Here is a 26173-nt window from a genome sequence, read left to right as displayed (position 1 = left end):
CGGGAGCTCGGTGACTTGCTGAAACGTCCCAAACAGTGAACGTAGGTAATTCCTATAGCAGGGAGTGAGGGTGGTTGTTTTCAGATTGGCTAGTCCAGTACCTAAAATAGGTGCTTTAAGAGCGAAGCTAAGTAGTGCACAGGCACTGACACATGGGTCACATAACATTTTATATAGAGCCTACGTACATTCGCTAACAAACGTGAAGTGAGCTACTTAGCTTACATTCTTAGGCACTGATAAAATACTTGGAGAGTGCATCCTCTTTTCACCACGTCACTGGAGTAATGTGGCTGTGTGTCGGCCAAGTAATGGAATGCACCCTGCTCGTCTATTACAAATTGGAAAGACCAGCTGATGTCTGAAGGAAGGATGCATTTTCAAATACTTTAACAAAGCCTCGGCGTAAGTTGTACAGTAAAAAAAAAAAGACTAGACATCTAGACATTCATATTAAGAAGTCTTTCTGTGTTTGGGGGGTGTGTGTCTTAAGGGGCTGTTTTAACGAGTGCTGCTGGGGCCGAGTGTCCTGTAGGGGCGTGGCAGCTTTTCCCTGCACTGTGTCCTTTACTTTTGGTCCTTTAGAGGGCACAACTGTCCGACTGTCCGATCCAGGCTTAGAGGAAGAGCCTCGAGAGTCACTGTGATGGTGGGCCTTAGGCCTACTCTCTGTGAAGGAAAGGGCCAGAGTTTGGTGAGCCTCCATCGGCTTAAAGAGGTCAAAGGTGATGAGCGTCCGTGGTGGTTTGTGTTCTGGCGGTGCAGGACCAGAGGCAGACTTCTTCCTCTCCTCTTTACTGTTGACATCTTTATCCTTCTTTCCGTCTTTCTTTACCTGAATGTTTGCAGGTTTGGGAGTGACCGTCTTCCCGTCTTCTCTCCCCAACTTTGCCTGCACCCCCTGTGTACTCGACGCGTTGCCCTCCCTGTGCCCGCTTTTCTCCTTCTTCCCGTGTGAAGACTTGTGTTTATGCGAACAGGCGTCCCGAGCCTCCTCTCTGTCTGGCCGTAAGTGAGACGCTCCCTTCTCTTTATCGCTCCCTGCGTGCTCCTTCTCTCTCTTGACGTGGGGTTGTGTCTTTGAGTCCCACTCCTTGGCCCACTTCTCGTCTCTCTGTGCAGGCAGGGAAGTTTGAGAGGCTTTACTGCCCTCTCTTGTCCGCTCCTCGTCCTCTTTTTTCCTCATCTGTGGCGACGGCTGCGTCGATGCGCCACCATCTCTTCCTCCCTCGGCCTTAACTTTCTCCTGCTCTCTCACCCTGTCCTTCTCTCTGTCCCTGTCTTTCACCCGTTCCTTTTTATCCCTTTCCTTCTCTTTACTCCTTTCCTTGTCCTTCTTCTCCTTCTCTTTAACCCTCTCCTTCTCATCTTTCTCTCTTTTTCCTTTATCTTTTTCCTTTTTGATTTGTGGTGTGTTGTAAGTGCTCGTGAAACTATCTTTAGTTTTCTCTTTCAGACCTTGACCTGGTACAGTTGTCTTTTGCTGCCTCTCCTCCTCCACATCATTCTCCTTCCTAATTTGCTGTAGTGACTTAAAGGATGCACTATCCACTCCTCCCTCCTCATGGCCCTTCTGCGGCGCCCGGCATGTGTCTGCATCTTCATATCCCCCTCCCTTACCTTCCTCTTTCTCAGCTTGCTCAGCTTTAGGCTCCATTAGTGTGTGAGCGAGCACACCTTCATCTCGCTCCTTCTTGACAAAAGGTAGAGATTGTGTCGTTGACAACTCCTTCATCTCAGCTCTGTTCTCGTGCTCTTCCTCCTTGAAAATCTGTGTCGGAGTTTGTGAGGTCGGCCCCTCCCTTCCCTCAGTCTCCTCATCCTCCAGCTTTGTCTGTACAGCAGGTTCACACTCCCTCCCCTCAACCTCCTCCTCTTCCTCCTCTTCTTTGATATGAAGTGTGGGCGCACACTTCTCGTCTTCCTTCACCTCTTCCTCCTCCTCCTCCTCTTCTTTCTCTTCATGCTGGTGATACTGTCTGAGTCTGATATGCCAGGCCAGACTGCAGACAGCAGACACAGTTTTGAACTGGTGGACAACTCCTCGAGGAATGAAGTAGATGTCATCGTGGTAGAGTTGGATTCGGGCGTATCGGATCCCCTCCCTCCTTAGCTGGTTCAGCTTGGCGTCATCGATCCACTGTACACACTGTGGAGGCAGGAACACACGAGATTCAGTAATCCCTCAATGAAATGAGAAAATATTTTAATTCCTGCATGGTAGAAAGAAAATAACTGATTCGGATCATGTATTGCACAGGCTAACAATATTATACTGAGGAATTCCTCTACTCTAAATTGATTACCAAGAGACATGTGGCATGTTACAACAAGCTGTAAACAAAACATATCACCTTATAAAGTTGTTATGGTTAAAATATTAGCATTCAGTTGCTTATTTGCACATCTAGCAGACATGAAGCAACATTACCATTAGTTTGGAATCATGTTTCTGGCCACCTGGTAAAAGCAAGTCCAATATTCACTCTGTTAGCTCTGTTTTTGTCTCCACCAACTGCTGAGAAAAACATTTGTCTCTTTAGCGGCTAAATGCTCCACTGTGTTCACCAGTCTGTTTGGCGCTGGGCAAGTAGTGTGCAGTGGGCTTATCAGAGTTTTTTTTTTACTGAAATCAGCTGCTAGAAACCAGGATTGACGAGAGTAGTGAGAGCAAACCAAGCTCGGGCAATAAAACCAAAACAATGAGCTGAAACACATGATAAAGCTCAGCGGAGCTGAAGGGAACCACAGAGTTGGGTGATAATTATCTGTGGATTACATTGTTAATATAAAAATGTTGATTAGTGCAGCTTTAATGGATGTTTGAAACATTTGATCTCTATGATATATCTAAGATTATTTATACCACCGTATCCTACAAGACACAATTAATAAATCTGACCCACCTGAGACAGGGGAGGTTCATGGAGGTCCAGCTGCAGCCTCATGACCACATCTGGGAAATCTCCAGCGTGGAAACACACAACATCTTTGGTGATCCGGGCAGGAGCATAACTGCTGTAAGGCAAAACGCAAAGAGTTCAAATCTGAATACAAATAAACACCAACTGTGTTTCTTACACAACACAGCTGTCCACACCCCAAGATTATTTCACTGTATCCTTGTATCTGTAAAGAAATATTCTGTTACATGTGGTTGTCATCTTTTTTTTTTTTACAGAGACCACCCACCTTGTGTTGCCTTTAACATTTTTAACTGTCTATAGCAGCAGACCAAAGTGCTTTACCACAGTTATCTGGGCAACACAGCTGTCAGGTTGTATTCTATGCAAAATGTTAAAAGTGTGTGTGTGATAAGGTAAAAAGATGTCACTGTGTACTCACTCTTCTCCGCAGCGCACAGCTTTCAGCACACCTACAGCAGCAGTAGTTTGTCTCTCGAACCCCTGACCGATGTGGTCAGCGTGGGCTCTCGTCCGGTCCTCAAACAGCATCTCCCTGGGCTCACTGGCTCTGGGCAGATACTGCAGGTTCTTTATCTCATTGGTGGACCTGAAATACATTTAATCACAAAAGTCAGGATATGTTCACGGCATGTACCTGTACAAGACATGTGGTGTTGAAAGATAAGCTGAAAGTATTTCACTGGTTTTGCAACATCAGCTTTACTTTAAACTTTTTTTTTTTTTTTTATCATTAATGAGGATGCTGGTGAGACGATAACACCTGTGCTGTGGCAAACATTTACTGACTCAATATGTCAACCCACCTTTTCCTTTTGAAGGGTGATTTTGGCATGTCTGCCATAGGGATCATCTGCTCTCCAGGTCTGACCCACATGATGGGGCCGTCGTCGCTCTCAGTGGGGCTCTGCAGCCGCAGACTAGAGAACGTTCCCCAGGGCAGAGTCCGCTGTGTAAATACAGGGTGAGAAACCTCCAGTTACATAATGGCTGGAAGCCACACACAGCGAACAGTGAGACAGACTGGCTGTAGGGGTGTTTATATACACAGACATAACAAACACACTAACCTCCAGAAAGGGAGATTCCTCTAACATGCTGATGAACTCTGGGAAGTAGTCTCCAACCTCTTCGTCCACGGCACCGACCAGACTGACCTGCCGCATGGCCCCGGCACGGTACGTTCCCTGGGAATATGTCCTCTTCACCTGCAGGGGGGACCACAGAGAAGACAGATCAGACCCTGATCCAGCATGTTTCAAAATATCCTACAGATCTAAAACTAAACCTGACATTACTGCCAGTTGAGACCCTTTTTTAAAAAAATATCCCAATTTCATGCATCTTTAATAGATAACATGCTCGTCTAACAATTGAGGCTAGAGCTGTCAGTGTGCTCTTCACATCGATGGTGTGACCTTTCCAGTGCACCTGCTTTTAATAAAGCACTCATTAAGAGTACCATCAGCATCTGCTCGGTAGCAGGTTAACAGGACCTTAAATACAAAGATTTAGGTCTTTGGTGGACCTCCAAGACGGCCTCAAGAGAGACAAATGTTAACACACGGCAAATTAAAAGGCAAGCTACCGTTACTCTGAGGAATGAAAGACTGTCTTACAGAGAAATTACTGAAAAACCAACTGAGATTTCCAAGCACTGGATTACACTGTATTAAATAAGGTATAACTTTATTCATCCCGAATCATCCAAATTTTTAGTGCAAAAGATGCTAAGTTTACATAGTAAAAAAATCTATAGATGATATGCATTTACACAATATAAACATAAACTGTATATGCAATGTACACATATTACAGAAAGCTCAGGTCATCTTATTGGACCAGCACGCTTTATACGACGAGTTTAACTTACTTCCATCAGAACTTTACCTCCGTAGAGACGGCAATAAACGGTTTATGGGGTCTTTTTTTAAACAAAATGTAATTTGGCCTGTTACTAGCTGTAGATGCGACAGGGCGTCTGGCTTCTTCTCACTGCTTTCACTACATGATTTGGTGACAATTACAAATATGACATTGGTTGCGTGCTTCTGTACTTTTTGTTACTTGCTGTCTTTTTCATTCATTGCTGTGCTTTTCTGTATTTATTACTATTGACTGCTGTGTGTAAGCCAAAGTGCCCCTCTGGGACAGTTAAGCTTGTCTCTCTACATACACAGCAACGGTAAAATATCCTACATGTAGAGTAAAGGGAGGTGCAAAGTACAAGCGACGGTGCAACCCATGAATGCAAGTGCACGGTTGCCAGTTACTCTGTTATGTTACTATGAACAAAACTGTACAGACAGGTGTGTCGTGTTACCATGTTACAAATTAAGGGGTGTATCACACTGCAAGTAGGAGATGTGATAACAACAGCGGTAGTAGGAGTTAAATGTTGGCCTTTTAACAATGGTAGACATTGTCGCCAGATGCTGTCTAAAGTGATACGACCCTGTAAGTGTTTATTTAACTACTGCCAACACGTTAACGTTGAAAAGAAAGACATTCATTAAAATGTCTGCCCTTTATACATTTAGTTTTTAGTCATTTTTGCTGTATCCTCTCTCAAGGTATACTCAACTTCACCAATTCATTAAAAACAACTTAAAAAACCAACAGAAAAAATCTAAACATGCTGCAGCTTCACAAGATGCCGTTTCAGATCCTCTAAAACACAGATTCTCAAAGTGAGAACTGAAGACCCCCGGAGTCTGCGACACACAGCCTGGAGGAACAAAACACTGTGACAAAACTGCGCCGTGTTATTTAAAAAGTGCATATTTCAGGCTCTTGAGCCAAGCTATGCAATAAAATACATATAATACTGCATCCATTAATCTCACACGTAAACTTAGTGCCAGCAGAAACTCTCTGTCAGTCGAACAGCAAACGCAGTCATGAATCAATCACTCAGTCACAACTCGAGGGGCACTGAACTCGACTGCTTCACCGTCTCAACGCTGTTTGCTGGCATGAAAAACACAGTACATATCATCGAGTGACGCTAAGCCCAAAGCGGCTAAATTAAGAAAATATGCTGACAGTTGACAGTCGAGTTTGGTTTTATTGAGAACAGCAACAGGATGAAATGCACCGTCTGCCCTATGTTGGTAGCGGAGGAAGTCATGATGCCAGACAGGCTGAAGCAATATCTGATTACAAAGCACTCGGAGTATCAGTACGATCAAGGCAGAGAGAGAGAGAGACCTTGGAAAAATGTTCTTCCCAGTGAGGGGTCCTTGGATTGAATACTTTTAGTTTTTCCTGACTTAAATAGATTATTCTCAATTCCTAAAAACATGTTCAAAGGATGTTAGAATACAAACTGTGGTTGAGGTGTAGGATTTTCTTAATATAATTTAACTAACTGCTATCTCAGGTGGATCAGATTTCTGAACCGTGTCTTAGTTAATGCAAGATACAAATAGATATTTTACTAATTATTAATACACAATTTGAAAAGAAAGTTCTTGGCACATTGAGTCAACGCCTGTCGTATGAAATGCGCTATATAAATAAAATTGACTTCTTCAGACATTTCTGCCTCATTATAAGAGTTGCTGTTGATATATTCACATGTGCAGCGGGGAAACACTCTTTTAGGTCTCACGTGGAAAACAAGGTTACTTCTACAAACAATCAAAGACAAATTAGTTACTGAAAGATTTATCTCAGAGTGAGCAGTGATCATTATTTATTTAAGAGTTCGTTCAGCTTTTTAAGAGTAGAATTCAAGCACTTCTCAAGCACTTTCAGGTAAATAAAACAAAAATGTTGCTGGGTTTACACCAGACACGGAGCAGAACCGCACCCATGTCAGTCAATCTAGCTCCGCTCCACGTCTGGCGTGAGACGCCAGGAGACGACACACAAATATGACGACGGGATCATTTCAAATCTTAAAAGATGTTTGATTTTCACGTGTGATTGTGTTGAAAATCAAGCTTTTTTCAAGGAGTGTTTTGGAGACTTCGTAAGAACCCTGTTATTTGCTGATCTATGACTGGGAAAATCATATTTATGTCTTGTCAAAAATTGATTTTAGATTAGGAAAGAGCACTACATTCTTTGAAATTAAGAGGTCAGAGAGAATTGTTTCAAACCTTTTCAGCACAAAAGGAAAGTGATTGGAAACTCTAATAAAAAAAAAACAATCAAGTGAAAGCAACACCCTTAAGATTACCACTCCCAATTATCAGGAACTGGCAGAGATGTAAAGAGATAACAACATGAACCATCCATAAATTTAGCGCCCAGGGACCTGATTCGACTCTCGAGCAAAACAAAATAATGAACACAAGCCGAGGATACTACGAAACAGTCATCCCGAACGCAGGCCTTGTTGTTGTCACTTTTACAAAGCATAGAATAACTTTCTTGAACTCAGAGACCATAAAACTTTCTTCAGCAGTATCTTCGGAGGCTGACATGAAAGCACAACACCAACTGAAGGTGCCATAATCACCATCAAGCACTCTAACAGAGGAGCGTTTCAAGAAACCATTATGGTAAGTGACAAACAACGTGACACACACCATTAGGGCTTACAAGACAATCTGGACACTGCGACACTTTGAACACAGGAGTGAAGACGAGGCAGCGTGAAAAGCTCTACCCATCAACAGTCTGGACAAAAGACTGACACACAGATAACTTCATAACACAAAAAGAAACTGTTGACGTGTTGTTTCAGCTTGTTGCAGTTGAGTCTGTGCTGCTCACATGTCCAGACTACAAACTGACACTTCACAGTATCAAAGTGGACAGTTAAGCTTCCTCTCTCTCTCTCTCTCTCACACACACACACAGATCCTTCGTATGTGCTGCCTACTATAGAGAGGAAATTATCATCTTACCTGAGAGTGGAAGTTGACCATGGTTGTCGTCTCTATGTCCTTCTTCCCAAGCACCTCCATCTTCACTGGCGCATTGGGGAACTTGTAGGAGAAGTAGTCCAGGAAGTCTGGGAGGTAGGATGCCGCTCCGTGGATGATTCCCATCACAAAACACGCAGCCTGGGCCTCGTCCTCGCTGAACGACAGGGTCACAAACTCCTGGGCAAAGCGCTGCATCTCAGCCGGAGAGAGGGAAGAGAGCTGCTCGGTGTAGGCGTGTGCCACAGATGCCCCGCCGTTAGCCTGCTGCTCGATGTGGATCAGGTGGCCAAACTCCAGACCAGGCAGGCCCGGCGCTGGGGTGCAGTGGAGCAGGGAGCTGTAGCCGAGACGGTCCCTGACCATGGAGGAGATGGAGGCGGAGGTAGCGGCAGTAACAGGAGGATCCTGGTGTTGTTGTGGAGGTGCTGCGGTGGTGTGGAGTAGACTGCTGCTGTTAACGCTGTTGTTCCCATTAATTCGACTGAGGAACTCGGGCAGACCCAGAGACACCCCTGAACACACCGTCTGGCATGAGCGATGATACATTTTGGTTCGGTTGTGCCTCTCCTTCGCCCGCTCGCCATCTTTGTGCTTCTTTTTCTTCTTCTTCTTGAGTTTCTTCAGCAGGAGGTCTTCCTCTGAACCAGCTGTGGGCTTCTCCGTAGACTCTGTGATGGAGGACAAGAACGTTTTATAGAGTAAAGTAAATACAATGTTGTGCATCATTTGAAGACTCGAGATTGAATCTGAACTTTGACAACTTTTGCGTAAAAGTAAGGACATTTGTTCAACTAGGTTATGTTTAACTGTATATTGCTGTATGCTTTGTGTTAGTAATTAGCATGAACTTTAAATTTATGGCAGTTTTCCCTCTTAAAAATGTTTTTGATTCAAATTTCTACCATATTGTTATAAATCAGATATTTAATCATATTGAGCTCATCTGTTCTGCTTTGACTTGTTTTCTACGATAAGTATTTAGAAGTGATTTGAGCAAAGTTGCCTCAGTCACAACTCTAACACAGTAAGCAGATAAAACATACTTAAGAGATTAATGTAATTTAAAATTCTCCCAAAATAATGAAAAATCACTTTTCATCCCAACTAGTCAACGTTACGTTTCATCTCTAATTACCTTTCTGTGGAGAAATCACCTCTCCGTTTTCTCTTGCAATGTCATGTACAGGTGGCAGCTTGTGATTCTTCCACTCTTTATTCTTCTCCTTTTTCTTCTCTCGGTCTTTCTCCTTCACGCTGTGATCTGTGAGGAACAGAAGAGGAGGCAGAGTGAGGAGAAACGCTGCTACATCCACGCTGAGCAACATAACTGACGAACAAACATTTCCACGTGTATAGATCCCCATCTGGGCCTAATAAATACTGGGGCCTATGGTAGAGAAAATTATGTAATAATTAAATAAATCATTTTAATACAGTATGGCTTCACCTAGAGCTTTTAATTTGCATATAAACGGGTTTAACAGAGTGAGTAGTGAGCGGGTTGGCTGTGCTGTCCTACCTCTCTGTAGCATTTTCACGTCGCCGTTCTCGGTCTTTGTATGGCAGCTAGCTGGGCTCACTCTCTCCACACCGACGGCTGAGCTCCGCTGCGCTTCGCTGCTTTTCTCCTTCTCCTTGTGTCGCTTCTCTTTTGCCTTTTTCACTTTGTGAGGCGAGGCGAGGAAGTTGCTGATTTTGAAGATTTTCCGAGCGGGAGTAGCGGGCACCGCGGCGGCGGTGGAGTGGCTCGCCTTGGCCGGGCCGAAACTCCATTTCGCTGGGCTCCCACAACTCTGCTTCCCGTTGTGTTTTTCCCCTGCGCACACCTCTCCGTTCAGTTTCCTGTGCTTCAGGCCCTTCTCCTCCACCCGGACCTTCTTAGGGGGCGGTGGGTAAATATCGCTGGAAGACTGCGGTCGGCTCTCCGGCGGTCGTTTAGCTATCAAGGGTTTAGGGGAATTTGTTTTGCTGTTTGCTGCGAAATGCATGGAGTCCACGGCCTCGGCCATCTTGGAAGTTTCTATTTTTTACGGTCAGACGTAACTGGTGCGTGAGAGCCAGGCCGGGGGCGGGGCTTAGCGAGCTACGTAAGACGCACGGAGGAGGGAGAGCAGCCGACAGGATTGTTTACACCTGCAGGATAAGACACAGTACTGTGCAGCTCACTGTGCAGGTACACTGACCGCAACGCTACCGTGAATACCACAGAGGAGGCCTGCTGACAGAAGGGGGCATTCATGATCTCAGTTGTTTGTCTCTCACTTTCAGTTCTCAAATGTGGAGGAACAACATGGCAAAGTTGTATAATTACATTAATTCCTCAATTATTTTGACCAAATAATATATTCACAGATGTCGTGTTATTCATATTAGACCTCTAGTGTCATTAAACGTTTTTCAATTGTATAGAAGCACTGAAGCTGAGTACATTTGTACATTGTACTTGTTTTAACTCATGATTAGACTTTTTTTTATTAGTGATCAATGTTTATTTTAAACATTTTTATCTTTTGTTTCTGGCTGGTTGTTTTTGGATGCAAGTATATTTTATCTACTGGTGCAAAATCTGTACAACATGACAACAACAATCACCACAGAAAAAAAGAAAAATATGGATCATAGAAGAAGAAGAAGAAACTTCCAGGTGTTTTGTGATAATGGTGTGATGGGTTACCCCCAATCAATGGTTACATAGCACTGCCATAAACAATAAAGAAAGTTCTCCATTTTACGTTAAGTTGCCAAAAACAGATATTTTGTTTTCATGAGTCTGTTTTAAGATACTGCTATACAAAACAAATTAAAAATATTAATAAAACGTTTATTAATTTAACAACAAATGCAACAGAAGAGTTTTTAAGCACATCATGTTCTATGACATTTTTTTTATAAACCTAATTTGCAGATGCATAGATGGTATGTCTCATCAAACACAGCAGGTACATTACAAAAACATATTCACATATTTCTGATAGGCTTTTTAAAAATAACTGGAAATCAAAAGTCCTCATGTATATGGTGTTATGTATTATTCTTAAAATCACGTTATTTGAGTTATTCATAAGATTTGTTTAGTATTTGTGAGGCAATATTCTCCAATTTACATATGTGACAAAGTATATATACATTAATGTCTTCATAGATGTCTATTTGTTGCAAATGGATATAATGAAATCTGTATACTGAGATATTTCTGAATAATATCACTAGGTGGCAGTATAGTGATGGAAATAGACTTCTTATCGCTGTGAAAATCATCACATCCACTGACCCTCACAGCTGTGTCCTACAGTAACAACAGTCACAAATGTTGGGAGGTGTCAGTTGAAAATGAACTAATTTCTATTGCCCAACAAGACTTTGTTAGTCACTAGTTTTATTACACTCAAGATGTAAGTACTATTATTAATTTAATGTCAACATTATGTGATTAAAATGTCAATACAATGCCTAAATGCTTTCTTTCATAACATACTAACATTTGGATGAAAGTTATCTTTTTTGTTATGACAGGAAACAGAAACAAATCCTGCAAAGATGTGGAAAACTACATTTCTCCCAGCTCTTCTGTCAAATGCTCGTCTCTCAGTCCACATCCATTTATATGCTGCTCTTGTCCGTATCTGTAGCCACTAAAGTAGAAGTCTTAATCTGCCAGAGAGATTGGAGAGGTAATGTACACAGCGTTCATCAGCGCTGACATTGGCTTACTCTAAAATGAGATTTGTGTATTTCTTTTGACCCAAATTGTTCATTGGGTGAATGTTACACTCAGCACAGACACTTAAACAATTGCCATAGAGAAGAAGACACAGTTTGCAGTATAATAAAATAAAGGCTATTTTTGGCTTCAACACGAGGCAGCACAGAGAGAATAATCCTTTATAGCAACTTCAGCAGTGGTGGAAAGTACATTTACTCAAGTATAAATTTAAGGTACTTGTACTTGACTTGGCATTTCCATTTTATGCCAAAATGCTACTAACACATTAATGCATCAGTAATAATCCAATAATATATGTAATACCATAAAACTCACAAGGGCCAAAGCCATCGAGTACTTTTATATTCTGTTAATACTTATGTGGTTTTAAGTAAAATCTTCAATATAGGACTTTTACTCGTGATGGGGTATTTTTACAGTGTGGAATTGTTACTTTTACTCAAGTAAAAGATCTGAATACCTTCCTCCACCACTGACCTTCAATATTCTGGATAAGAATATTAATGTAGAATACAGAGAAGAGGAAAGGTCAACAAACTCTGGTTTTTGCGATGCACTCAGTCACACCTTTCTGTGCATTTACATCTAGTCCACCCACATGGTTTCTATCAACTACAGCTGGGAAATATACAGAATGCAGCACAAATCCATTCAGTATGAACATCAGGATATGATATGATGAAAAACCAAACAGCTTCAATTTAAGTGTCTTTATAGAACATTTACTGCTAAAAAACATACAAAATAATCTCTCTTGTCATGGAAAAATACCCATTTATTTCTAGTGACATGCCAAAGTCTTAAATGTGTCCACTTTAACCTCAGAGTCCACTCCCGTTGGGCAGCAGCAGATAACCTGTTCCCAAGTTACGCCCGTTTTCTTCATCGGGACAGGGACTCTTAAATAAAAATTTCAAACAATGTCTTAATGAAGTCCAGGCCTTTGGATTAAAAACAAATTGACCTGACTTTATCTGGTGTTGGCTAGGTGTAGGAAATCCAGCCCAGATGTGAGGGACACTTGGTTGTTTCATTTTCAAGAATCTCTATCAGTCAATTGACAGATGAAAAACATTCTCACACATGGCAAAGGAATGTATCAGTTGCTGCAGAATTAAGGAATTGGCAATGAACTATTCATGTGAATATGAAAATGTGTGTGTGTGTGTGTGTGTGAGAGACAGAGTAAGAAAGAGACACTTAATTTTAAACTGATACACACTGATCCACAGGATTAAGGCAGGTGTTGTATCATATAACTGTTTTTCTAAATGAATATATGTTTATTTGTTCTCGGCATGCAAACAGTGAGTCAGTAGAATAATATTGTCCAGGTAGGTTTATACCTTCAGGCAGGCAGACTGAGTGTGGTATTACAAGAGGCTGGCGCTGCACTACGATAGTCGTTGGGTTCACTCCAGTTCAGTTGGAAATGGGACACTTATGCACATAACAGACGTGACCGACGACACTGGCTCCTCTGCCCAAAGTGGAGGGAGATGAAGTGGTCTGCCAGGAAGCCCAGGCAGCAAAGCTGGACTGATGGTCAGATGTTTGTTCTAGTCTGCATGGAAAAAACCACAGTGTTTACACGATCCAGGACAGAGAGTGGGCCGAGCCAGCTCACTGGGGGAATTCAAAACACTGTATCCCAAGAGGGCACCCTGAGGAGAAAAAAAAAACTGTAGTCCATAAATGGCCAAAGGCAGGAGTGAGGGTATTATTGGGAATAATAGAGTTCCTGGCTGTGCTCTGCTGCTGTCGAGAACAGAATGGGTTCATTTAGATTGGCTACTACCAAATGAATCAACCCTGTTAACCTTAATCAGCTGCATTAATCATTATCGCTCTTCATGCAGCATCAGGTTAGTTTGTTGTGGCTAAGCAGCGGCGGTCTGAGATTTATGCCTGGCTGTGCGGTAAAAGATGTGGCTCTATGATAATAAATTGGTAAGGCCTAGTGTTCAGACAGAAGTCTCTCGAGAGCGTAAACATTTCTCTCACACTATTTCCCAGTGTAAGTGTTGCAGTACTGAAGTGACTGTGAAAGGTGAAAGGATACTTATTCCTGGCTTTTATCCTGCCAACAGTTGTCAAATGTCAAATGAGCTCATAGCTGCATTAGCATAGAAGAAGAGGAGGAAGGGACCTACTTGCAATGTAAAGTCATATAGAGCACGTTTGGATAGTTAACACCTTTATACTTGAGGATTACAAGGCCTCTATTGTCTAGTTGAAACATATTACAGCCTCTTTTCCAAAGTAAAAAACTATATTGAGCCATTTCCTTCCACATTAACTCGTTCTTCTTTTCTAACCTGCCGCTTCCCACAGTCCTCTCGCTAAACAAATGGTTTCCTTTGTCATCATGAAAGGACAGCTGAGTAATCTCTCCAGCTTCGTGCAGTCAGAGCAACAAAAGAGACAGAGAACAAAAAACGCTCAAGGGTCAAGTTTCATCGCAGTCTAAAAACAAGACAATTTAAGTGGTTTAATTTCTGAGACATCACACGCTGGCATTGCATGCTATCACTCATATCTCATATCCTGTGGTGGGACTGACATTTACACCCCGGGTCTGAGAAACTAAAGCCTCATTATCTAAACTCCCTGCCAAGCAGATGCCTCATTTAGTTCATGTGACTGTGCTTTCTCTCTTTCTTTTTTTCTGACTATATGTAGACACAATGAATTAGCAAAGAACCAAAATCTTACGTGAACGGACAGTCTGCACACAGCGAGCTTAGCTTCTCCACCCAGAGATTGCCTCACCAATTCTCCACACTTGTTGAGGATTAGTACTGTCCAGATAAAGTCAATAGTACATGAGAAATTTCTCTCCCCTGCATTTGAAGCAAGCGGCCTTCTTGGATAAATCTGACATTCCTGACTTTCACTACTCAGAAGCCACACAGCTTACAGTAAAATGAAATACGTCCTTACAAATCTGAGTGACAAACTCTTGGCTTCGGCCCAGCAGCCGATATTTTGCTTCAAATGCATATTTTGACCTGTCGCATCTGTCACTCACATGTTTGTGCAACCGCAGACAGGAAGCTTGGGAAGCGCCTGCCAAAGCAACTGTGACACACATGCATATTCAAGGCCATGATACTGCAGCATGGAGTGAGAATGCAATACGAATGGTCTTCATTAAGTGGTGTGATTACGATGAGGATACACTGGAATGTAATAATAGGATTAGAATAAGACACATGCTTTCTAAAGTTGTCAAAGTTTGTGCTTTTTCAGGGCTGATTTAGAGCTGTTATGTCTAATTCTGCTTATGTTAAAAAGTAGAAATATTTGACCATTTCCTCACGCTTCAGGCTTATCATCCACAATCTCACAGAGACAATCTACTGAGAGGCACATCCACACAATCCTCCTCTCACTCTCTGTTTTTTTTCACCTGTTTCCCTCTCAAAGCTTCTCGCTCCTCATTTCTCTCGCAGACTCACTTTCCACTGAACAGCTCCATCAGTTCCCCCTCCCTACTCTTCTCCCTCCTACCTTACCTCCTCCTCTCACTGTCACTGCGCTCCTCAAACTGAGGTGGGTCTTTTTTACACTCTCTCCCTCCACTCCTTTTACTCTTCACTCTCAAGACGCAATGAGGTTAACAGCACTGTGCATATGTGGGACCCTGCTGGCCTTCTCGAGCCTCTCTTGGACCACAGTGGACTCTGAGGAAGGAGACCTCCTGGGGGATAATGGATTTGGGCCCTGCGCTGCAACTCTGAGACCTGAGGGGCCGTGCAGACAGGGGCAGGATGAGAACATGTGCCCCTACCTATTCAGCCTGCCACCACTGACTGTACATTTGCCAAAGCAGCTCAGAGAACTGGAGAAGATCGTGAAGGATCTGCAGAAGCTGAAGGACAATGTGGATCAACTGAGGAAGATGTGCGCAGACTGTACAGTAAGCCAAACTGAGAGAGAGTGTGGAAGGCAAAGAGAGCATGGAAATCTGAATGAGGGCACAAATAGACATGAGGATGAGAGGAACTGGCTGGATGAGAGAAATGAGGGACTAAAAGATTCAAGCCAGGAGTGTGTGACAGACAGGGTTAAAGAGGAAAAGACTATGGAAGGAGATGATGATGCAGACTCAGAAAAAAGAACAATTTTGGAAGAGAAAGGGAGGAAGAATTGTGAAGCAGAAAGAGAGAGCGATAAAGGGGTCATAAAAGAAAACAAGAAAGAAGAAACCCTAAAAGAAGTGGCAGAAAAGGATGGAAAAACTCAGACAGAGGGGGCAAAAGGAAAGGACAAATTGGGGCAAGCAAAGGTGCCAACTGCTGGTGGAAATGAGAGAACAGTGGATGTGGTCAGAAAAAAGGTTGTTGAAAAAAACAACAGGGAGACAGAGACAGACAGAAACAAAGAAAAGGATGGAAAAGGGAATTCAAAGGGAGACCGTGAGGATAAGTTGGAGAATAGAAAAGAGAGGAAGATTACAAGTAATGTAAAAAATAAGCAGAAAACAGAAGAAAGTGACCATCACGTGTGGCGAGATGAAACAGAGAAAAAGAGTCAAACTGAAGAAGACAGGGGCAGTGATGGAATAAAGATGTCTGAGGAGCATGATGAGCATACAAATAAGGAGCGAGAGCAGCGCGGCGAGGAGAGGAAAAAGGAAATGGAAAAGGGAATAAAAGTGGAGCGAAATAATGAAAAACCAAAACAGACTGAAAGCATCGGGCGTGCAGAAAAAGAGAAGACTGTAAAGGAGGGGGCGGTAGACAAGGAGGAGGAGGAGGAGGAGGAGGAGGAGAGGGAGACGGGAAAGGAGATCAAAACAGAAGGAGAAAAAAAGATCCAGAGTGTACAGAGAGACAGTGATGGAGAATTAGCATCAAGCAAGGCGACTGAGATGACAGACTTTGTTTCAATCAGCCTGACTCCTCGCCCTATCATTAGTTTAGCTCCGAGGGATGACTCCATGGACTCAACCGAAGCTATAGCATTTACGTCATCTCCTCCATCTCCTCCTTTGTCCAGCTCCACTTCACATGTGATCACAGATGATAATCAAGGGATGACAGTAACTGCTGACGGACTTCAAACCCAAAGAACTGACCTCGGAGCAGCTGGTATTTCTGAGCACCCAAGCCCTGATGCAGGGGCAGGGTTTAGGACCACAAGCAGGCCAACAACCACAGCCACGCTAAGCACATTGGGTGGTCCCAGACAGCAGATAACTAGAGCCACTACTAGGTTCACCTCTACAACCAGAGCAAGATCTGGAGCAGGCATCCACAGTCGCGTTGGCTCAACTACGACAACAACGACCACCACAACTACTCATCAGAGCTTATATACAACTACATTTCCAGGAGTCGCAGACCGCAGCCGTTGGACAGCTAAGAAGAACATCAGCTCAAACACTAAGACCGGCCTGAAACCTCTACCAGGCCGAGGACCAAAGCCAGGTGAAAAGCATAAGCCTGCAACTAAGCCTGAAGCAGACCAAAAGCTTAAAAATCCTAAGAATGCCCGTAAACCTGACCAAGCTCCTTTGCTTGACAAAAAAACAAAACATGACCAAAAGCAGAAGCCTTCTCACCAAAAACCCACAATCGACCAGAAATCTAAACCTGGCAAAGACCCTACACGAGTCCCAATTACAAAACCTGACCAAAGACATCTACCTGATAATTTACCAACAGGTCAAATACCTAAACATGACCAAGAATATACAACTGATCAAAACCAGTTACCTATTCAAAAACCAAAGTCTCATCAAAAGTCTATGCTTCCTGTCCAGAGACCCACATCTCATCAAAGACCTCAAACTGTAAACGCAACAGGTTCTGACAAAGACCCTCTAACTGGCCGAGACCCAGAATCTGTTGCAATCCCAACTATTAATCAAAACTCAAAACCTGAGAAAAAGCCAGTTCATCCTCTCAAAACCGACAGGCCTGACCAACAGCAAAAACCTCCCAAAAAAACGAAAAGTGAAGAAAAAACGGATGAAACGTCTGCATCAAACCAATATTTCACACCTGTTCAAGAGCCTGAACCTGAAAGAAGTGAAACAACTAGCCTCACACCAAAACCAAACCAAAAGCCTGTAATAGAATTAATGGAAAATTCTGATGAAAATCCTTCGGCCGAGCCTAAATCTGTCCAAGACTCAACACCAGGACAAAAGCTTACACCTGATCGTGCCCTGATCAAACCCCCTGATCAAAAGCCTAAACCCGGCCAGAAAATCCCTAAAATAAACCAAAGGCCTAACCCTGGCCAAGCACCTAAACTTAACCAAAAACATCCAGAGCTCGTAACAGGCCAAAAAACGAAACCAAATGTGAAGCCTAACCCTGGCCAAGCACCTAAACTTAACCAAAAACATCCAGAGCTCGTAACAGGCCAAAACACTAAACCAAATGTGAAGCCTAGCCCTGACCAAGCACCTAAACTTAACCAAAAACATCCAGAGCTCGTAACAGGCCAAAAGACTAAACCAAATGTGAAGCCTAGCCCTGACCAAGCACCTAAACTTAACCAAAAACACCCAGAGCTCGTAACAAGCCAAAAGACTAAACCAAATGTGAAGCCTAGCCCTGACCAAACACCACAAACCAATCAAGGACTTAGAACACTTCGACCAGACCAAATGCCTAATTTTAACCCCAAATCTGTGCCTGACGAAATCCCTGAAGCAGAATCCAACAAACCATCCAAACCAATTCCTCCCTCCAGACACAGGCCACCAACTAGACCTACAGTCAAGCCAGGAGCAACACCTCCTCAAAGGCCAAAACCAGCAGTGCAACTAAAGCCAAGACCAAAGACCAAAACAGATTTAGATCCTCCTCAAATCAGCGGGACTACTTCAGATGGCATCCAAAACTCTCAAACGGACATGCCGCCTGCATCTGGCCCTGTACAACAGATTGCTGAAGTGACTCATTCCCCAAGGGACACGGAGGTCAGTCCCAGCACGATGAAAACTATCACTCTGGGTTCAAAGACCTCCAACAGACCGGAAACTGGACACTTCTCTCGCCTTCACACTCTCTCCAAAGGCTTCACAATGAGTCCAAACAGCAGGATTACGTCTGATCTGAGGCCACAGAACGCCGGTCAACCACCATCTATCCCAATGACAACAAGACCAAACAAAATCATCGGTGAGATCCTCCCAAGTGTTATCCCTAGCGCCAGTCCAGGATCCACAAAGCCAAATCAAGCTTCCAATACCAACTCCACCTTACAAGCTAAGATACTTCACAATGTGGAGGAAGCGGCACCCAGACAAACTCCAGATCCAGACAAAATGATGATTCCTGTCCCTTCCCCCAGAGCCCAAACTACCTCCACCACCAGCCCTGACCTCAGGTCATCTACCCCTGCCACCTCTGGCCCCGAGCCCCAGACTGCTGAGTCCTCCACTCCCAGTGCACGTGAGCTGCGGGTGAAAATCAACCAGGTGGCTGCCTTCCTCAATAAAAATGGAAGACCACCGGACAGGCGTCCAAAAGAGCACCCAGAGGACAATCAGGGTGGCAGCAGGCCTGACGGGACAGACAGCAAACTACCGACGCTGATACCATCTAAAGGCAAGAGATATTATTCTAACACTGTTGCAGTGCTTCATCAAGTTTGCAAGTTTGTTTGTGAATTTACACATAAAGTAGGTAACTTTATGTGGTTGTTATTGACAGAGAATGTAATTGTATTAGCACGTATAGCAGCAAACAGTACTGATTTGCACAATAGTGCAATGGTTGCTTTGTTTCAACCAGTCAACTCAAAGAGATGTTTTCATGTTCACTGCACAAAGACGTTAATAGAAATTAAGCTCGAAAGGGAAAGAGACACATGCAACAACCGCCGTCATAAAAATCTGTTGTCTTTTGTTGACATTACATCACTGAGAGAAAACCGGTGAGGAACTGTTGTGCATTAGTATTTCAGTGCATATAATTATATTACTCACTCAAAAAAGCAAATTGGTATGACCTGAGCTGAAAGGATTTTAAGTAAGAGGGCCACACGGTACGCAGTAATGGTCCTCATATAAAGAAATGATGATATAATTATGTGGTCTGAGATCATCTTTGTACCATACATCATGGCTAAAGGAGAAATTTGCATACATGTGCAAAATGTGTGTGTGTCAGCATGATTAAAACCACAACTATGTGTAGACTAACAGCTTTAAAACATCCGTCAGTGGAGCGTGGCTTACAGTAAGTGAATAATGGCTGACAGTAAGTGAACAACTTCTGATAATAATATAAGTTAAACTAACAACTGCCAGCCTCTTTCTCAGCAGCAACAGGTGAAGGGAAGAGGTGAAGATGATTTTCCCATTTGTTGACCTCATTCTTCTCGTTTGTGTTTTATTTATCAAAACAATCACTAGGAAAAGACTGAAATCTCACACTAAAAAACATTTCATAGTTTTCTAAATCTGCACTTACTTGTATCTCTCAAATCCAGTTTTGATTTTAAACACTATGTGTGTATCTACTGTGGAGGTCCAGCTTCAAAGGCTGCAAAAGCACTAAAACTTTTATGGTGGAAAAGTAGTTTCGCACTGACATGTTGCACTTGTGACCTCATTTCACGGCTACATCCCAGCTGCAAGATGATCATTTCACCTGCAAGATGTATCAGGTTAGGTCTCTCCCTGAATGAAGAAGTGCACCTTTACTTTCATAATTCTTTGTAATTTCTTCTAATTGTGCTCATCTGCAGTTATCATGGGGAGAAGAGACTGCTCCGACCACCTGCTCAGGGGGGAGACGAGAAGCGGAGTGTACCTGGTGACACCTGACCTCCGCAGCAGAAGCTTCCCGGTCTTCTGTGACATGGAGCTGAATGGAGGAGGATGGACGCTCCTGCAGCGCCGACGGGACGGCAGCGTGAGCTTCAACCGCACCTGGGCTGAGTACCGATCAGGCTTCGGGGAGCTGGACGGAGGCGAGTTTTGGCTGGGCAACAACATGATCCACCTGCTGACCCGGGACAGGGACATGGCGCTGCGGGTGGAGCTGGAGGACTTTGACGGGGTGACGGAGTATGCAGAATACGAGCAGTTCAGGGTGGCAGGTGAGCGGATGCGCTACAGACTGACAGTAGGCGGGTACTCGGGCACTGCTGGTGATGCTCTCCGCTTCAGCAAAACTTATGATCACAACAACAGGGCGTTCACCACCCCGGACAGGGACCACGACCGCTATCCATCCGGAAACTGTGGGGCCTACTACAGCTCCGGCTGGTGGTTTGATGCCTGCATGGCAGCAAACCTCAACGGGAGATACCATGTGGGGAGGTACAAAGGAGTCCGGGATGGGATTTTCTGGGGGACTTGGCACAACATATCTACAGAGTATTACCCCACTAATGACAGACAGTCTTTTAAAACTGTCAGGATGATGATCAGACCAAAAGGTTTTGCACCTTGAGCTGTGACTCTCTGCCAGGCCATGTCGGAAAATAAAGGATCTAACTACTAACTTCAACCGTAAGCTCCTAAAATGCTCTTTACAGTTTAATGAAAGCTAATATACTCTCCACACACGTATTGTACACTATTAACACAACGCTGCCGCCTTGTGGTGTTTGATTCTGCAGTACCGATTTGTTTACAGGACAATATGACAATAACTGAGGATGTACATAGTTACAAAGGATATAGACCTAATCCTAATTACATAGTATCTTTTTTTTTATATAACCTTTTAATATGCTATTCATATTTTGTTTAGGTGTTTGAGTGTAATTTGTTTAAATGACGAGAGAGGGTTAAAAAAGTTATTTTTCCGTGAGGATAGTCTGAATCTGACGGGTATGTAGCAACAGAGACTGATATTTTCTTTTATTACATGACTGGAAAGCTAATTGATGGTTGATTGAAGCTGTTTGGGGTGTTTTATAATTCAGATAGTTTTGTTAAGATAAATAAACAAGGGTTTTTGCATTTGTTTCTCCTTCTTTCTGTTGAAATGATCTGCGAACTGAAGTACAAAATAACCAATAAATTCAATACCAACTGACATTATCAACAGAAACTTGCGACCTGTCAGACTTGTCTGTGCAGTGAAGCTTCGGACGCAGCAACTGATTCAAGACTCAAATTCCCGACAGCCTTTGAGGAGAGAACGACGTCACCTGCGACTTGCTCACATATGCCTTTTGATTGGACAAGACCAAAAGAGGGGTGGTGCTAAATTTACACAAGCTCGTACATCCGGTCTGTCAAGTTAATTAGTGACGTGGACTAAGACTGGAAGTAAAAGATGTTGCTTTCAATATAAAATAAATAAAAATGTGAGGGAGAATTAGGGCTGCTGGTGTTGTATCTCTAGGCCATCATTTCCATCTAGATGGGTGAAAATGGAGAGCACTCCTCAACGCTTGCAATGTGCAGTGTGCAAAGCTACATTACTGCCCTTGGGCCCCAGAACTACAGAGCCCCCAAAAGCTCCAGGCTTAATGTGTGCCCTAAACCACAATGTCAGATGACATGAGGTGGGCTCTGCATTAGCTTCTAATCTTGATGTCCTGTCTTGAAGGGGATTAATATATCAACATCTTGTTTTGAGTCCTTTAATGCCCCTCTCTCCTTACATGTTGCCCATTTCTAAATTAATTTCTGTTTAATCAAATTACCACACAGCAAATCTGGGACCAGGTAGTACTCCAGCACAGAAAAACTGTACATGTCACATTGTTTTTACAACAAATTGAAAATGTCTTCATCACCAATAGAGGTTAATAAAAATATTTATTTTCAAGCACATACTTTATTGTATATTTACAACAACAGTAACAGAGGACTAAATTAGTGTGGTGTAAAAGGTACAAATTATACTTGTGGAAAATAATAAGTAACAAATCTTGCTTTAAATACATATTTAAGCTTCAACAAAGTCTTTTACCAAAGGAGCTGAATTTTATTAGTGTAGTGTGTATCTCCTTCACTCTGATTGTGTTTATTTTGAGTATTTTCTTTATTCTATCTTATAATATATTTCACAAGTTATTATAATTTCCCATTTAAATGTATTGTTTTTTTCATTAGAGCAATAATAGGCTCAAGAGATCTTTATTTTTGTCAATTTGTTCTAAATTGTAGATGACGCTTTTAGTCTGAAAACTCGTACCGGGAGTGTTAGCATTGTGCTAACTGTACCACGCAGTCCTGCCAGCGTTGTGACAGTCCATGTTGACTGAACTGCCGCTTGTTTGGCTCAGTAGTTTGAGTAATTAACTAGCTGTAACAGCAGCAGTGTGAGGCGTGGATGAGCTGCTTTACCGGAAGGTGACAGAGATGTTTTGGAGCTCGGCAGGTCAGCGGGGATGTGTCGGACTTCTCCGCTGCTGGTCCCTCACAGTCAGCCCCGGGACGCTCACAACCCCCCGGTGCCCTCTGCATACTTCACGGTTCTTGTCCCTCTCTGCCCCCGCGAGGTCTCCAACACATGAGGAGGAGAAGCAGCCTCTGAAGCAGTGGGCTCTGGCGGTGAGCCCCTTCAGCACGGTACGGGCACAGCTGGGCTGCAGCATCTCCATCCGCCCGCTGGACCTGCACGCCTTCCCTGAGGCTGACCGAGCCTTCGTCACAGTCCACGGGACAGACACCGAGCAGGAGGTCGACCTGGATCACTTACACGTCCACTATGATGACCAGAGCAAAGAGCTGCTCATCTCGGCTGACAACAGCAGCGTGGTGATTGATCTGGCTGCACCTATTAAAAGTAGTGAGTGTCTCCTGTGAAGTGATGATGCAATGTTTACAAAACATCCAGGGACAGTACTGGGTGTCTACAGAGGGGCCTTATGGTGCTTTAAAATGGCAATTTCTCAGCAGTTGACATGATCAGTGCTCCTAATAAATTCTGTCTCTGTCAGATCTCTTCATTACTACTCAAGGAAAAGGCAACGTGCAAGTGACGAAGATGGAGTGTGATATCTGCAAGGTGCAGACAGAGAAGGGCAACTGTTTGCTGCACTCTGTAAAGGTAGGTGGGGGCATGAAAACATAAACAAAGAAAAACACACATAAAAACAAAGTGGAGATCCACTGATATGTTTGCATATTACTGTTGGTCGAGTTCACCTTTAAAAAAAAAAATAATGTCACTGTTGATTCAGTATTGTTGTTGTTGCAGATATTTGACTGATTGTGAAGAACTAGAATTGTTTGTGATCTTTTCTTTGTCACAACCATCAAAGTAGCCACAAAGCCAAACATCATGGTGTTGTCGTAGAGTTGAAGATGTGTTTTGACTTCTCAAAGAGGCTTTATCGGTTGAAGGAACTAGTTTCAGGCTGACATTCTTCACTTCCGGCCCTGTCACTGTTGTTTGTTGTATCTCAGGGTCACCACGTTGAGGTCCAGTCCCATGGAGGACATGTTACAGGTGTGGGCACCATCCATGGCAATGTGGACATCAGCACATGTGGAGACAGCGTAAGGACGGTGTTACACTTACACTCAGCAGTCATTAGGGGGCAGCAGCAGCCTGAATACAGGCTTCATCTAAATGTGTTCGCAGCATTGAGGTTTACCTTTGATTTGGAGTCAGAACTGAAGTTAGTTCAATCATACATGACCTGGCTACGGTCCTGTGTAGTGATTTCCTGTGTGTGTCTGCAGGCAGTGGATGTCAAGAAGCTCCAGGGCACCAAAATGAATGTGTCAACAGAACGTGGCCCCCTGAAGGTCAAAGCCATCTATGCCGAATCCAGCTGTGTCTCCTCCTGCTCTGGGAGAGTAGAACTGGGGAATGTACACGGTGAGCAGACAGCAGCATCTATTACCCATCTATATTAAAGCATCTGTCTGTCCTCATCTATATTGTTTGTGTGGTTATGAGAGTTACAGCCAAACTCAAATGCAGAATGAAGGAAAAAGTTAAGTTCTTTATAATTTGTCCCAAAAAACATTATGTTTTTCATCAATATGGGGTTCAATGTGTTGAACATATGGGCAGGAAGAGCCAGGGATTAAACTACCAACCCTTGACTGATAGGTGACCCACTCTACCACTTGAGCTACTGCGGCCTGCACTTAAACCTAATTGTTATTATTATTCTTTTATCAATCTGCAACCTGCAGCTAGTAGGTCCTGACATTTTTAAAAACCTCCACTTCCCATGATCCACTGTAACACACAGCTGCATTGTGTTAAAGTAGTGCTTTGGTACGTCAGGAATCCTGGGCTCTTATACAAACGGAGTCTATTTAACTGTAATGTGCTTGCAATCTATGGCACATTCTGCACTTGCTGTTTGTTTTGGGGAAGCTATAAAAAGTGTTAGTTGTAAAAAGACTCATTCTTGGAGGTAGAGATTAGGTCACAACGACAAACACTGTAAAGTGGTGTGAAGAGAAGAAAATGAGTCATCCATGTAGAATTTTAATTTCTTCCTGACACAGATCATCATCATAGAATATATGGAAATAATTATCTTGTTAACCCCAGTGATGAAGGTTTAGGATGTGTACAGTCTGTGAGAGGCTTTTCACTGCCAAATGTTCAGTCTTTACCAGTTAAAAATGTTGTAATATATCTACTAGTAACTGAAAGCTAGTTATACGAGTTCGAACTGACCCTGTGCTCTCATTGATTTAAAGGTAAGGCCACTGTGAAGAACGTGTCTGGAGATACAGTTATTGGTAAGCAAGCGGACTCTCTGATTGCACAATGAACTACATGTGGTATCTGTCAGTGGCTGATGAAAGCAAACCACCTGAGGCTTTCTCTGCTTTTGCAGATGGTTCAAATAGTTTCCTGAAGGTTTCCTCTCACAGCGGAGGCATTGATGTCTATGTGGGAGACGGTGGCAGTGCCCAACTCCACAGTCAGGACGGTAAACACACAGTATAAGAGGATTATTCACCTTAGGAGCCACAGTTTTCCTTCCAGAGTACCGTTGAGTCATATTGTTTTTCTTTGTTTTCTCCTCGTTCTTCTGTCCCACGTAGGAGCGGTGTGTGTGCGTGTCCCCTCCTCGTTGAAAGCCGGGGTGGAGCTCTGTGGAGCGGCGGTGGAGATCAGCCCAGACGTTGTTCTGCGTGGAGTAGAAAACAACACAACTCAAGGCCAAACCACAGTTACGGGTAAGCCATTATTTATCATTACATCACAATCCATGGCACAGAAAACCCTCCAACAAGTAAATCAACACAGAACGTTCTGTTTCTCTCACCCCCCCCCACCCCCGTGTGTCCCTCTCAGGCTTTATAAATGGAGAGTCTCCAGTGGACCAGTGGGTTAGAGCTCAGGCAGACAGAGGCTCTGTTAGACTGAAGACACAAAGCTGGTTTGAGTCCTTGAAGCTGGGGAGCTGAGTTATGAGGGACATGGGCTTCACACATTTACCTCACTGAAGTATTTAAAACTCTGTGCTCAGGATATACTGTACTTTCAATAAGGACATTATGTATCATCTATAGTATTTAACAAATATTCTGTATGTGTTAAAAAAAACTGTACACACACTGAGAACAGTTTGCACGCTCATATTTTTTGAATGTTTAATTGCGATGTGAAATTCTGCCAAGTGTTTTATGTCTTCTGTTATGTAAATACTATAAAAAATATGTTGTACGTTTCAAAATGTGACAAAAACATGGACAGTGTTTTTTTTCATCAAGAGGTGAGTTCAGTCAGACA

General features: G+C 43.2%; 3 protein-coding genes across 3 annotated transcripts; 2 read left to right on the top strand and 1 right to left on the bottom strand.

The window, feature by feature from the left end:
* Positions 1 to 448: 448 nt before the first annotated feature.
* Positions 449 to 9813, bottom strand: LOC139286242 (lysine-specific demethylase RSBN1L-like). The gene is made up of 8 exons (XM_070906983.1): positions 9324 to 9813; positions 8940 to 9065; positions 7784 to 8472; positions 3995 to 4132; positions 3731 to 3873; positions 3346 to 3513; positions 2907 to 3018; positions 449 to 2149 (listed from the first exon to the last, which is right to left on the bottom strand). Exons 1-8 carry the CDS (start codon positions 9811 to 9813, stop codon positions 449 to 451), a joined length of 3567 nt encoding a protein of 1188 aa, XP_070763084.1.
* A 5328-nt stretch (positions 9814 to 15141) lies between these two features.
* On the top strand, positions 15142 to 20953 carry LOC139286241 (fibroleukin-like). Its single transcript, XM_070906982.1, has 3 exons — positions 15142 to 15434; positions 18843 to 19099; positions 20244 to 20953. The coding sequence occupies exons 1-3, from the start codon at positions 15142 to 15144 to the stop codon at positions 20951 to 20953; spliced, it is 1260 nt and encodes a 419-aa protein (XP_070763083.1).
* A 1809-nt stretch (positions 20954 to 22762) lies between these two features.
* On the top strand, positions 22763 to 26012 carry fam185a (family with sequence similarity 185 member A). Its single transcript, XM_070906795.1, has 8 exons — positions 22763 to 23251; positions 23403 to 23512; positions 23872 to 23964; positions 24151 to 24289; positions 25132 to 25173; positions 25272 to 25367; positions 25483 to 25617; positions 25736 to 26012. Exons 1-8 carry the CDS (start codon positions 22822 to 22824, stop codon positions 25846 to 25848), a joined length of 1158 nt encoding a protein of 385 aa, XP_070762896.1. The 5' UTR covers positions 22763 to 22821; the 3' UTR covers positions 25849 to 26012.
* Positions 26013 to 26173: the final 161 nt, after the last annotated feature.

This window comes from Enoplosus armatus, chromosome 6 (assembly GCF_043641665.1).
Source record: "Enoplosus armatus isolate fEnoArm2 chromosome 6, fEnoArm2.hap1, whole genome shotgun sequence".
In the NCBI taxonomy this organism is placed as follows: Eukaryota; Metazoa; Chordata; class Actinopteri; order Centrarchiformes; family Enoplosidae; genus Enoplosus; species Enoplosus armatus.
This window is presented reverse-complemented; position numbering and strand designations above follow the sequence as displayed.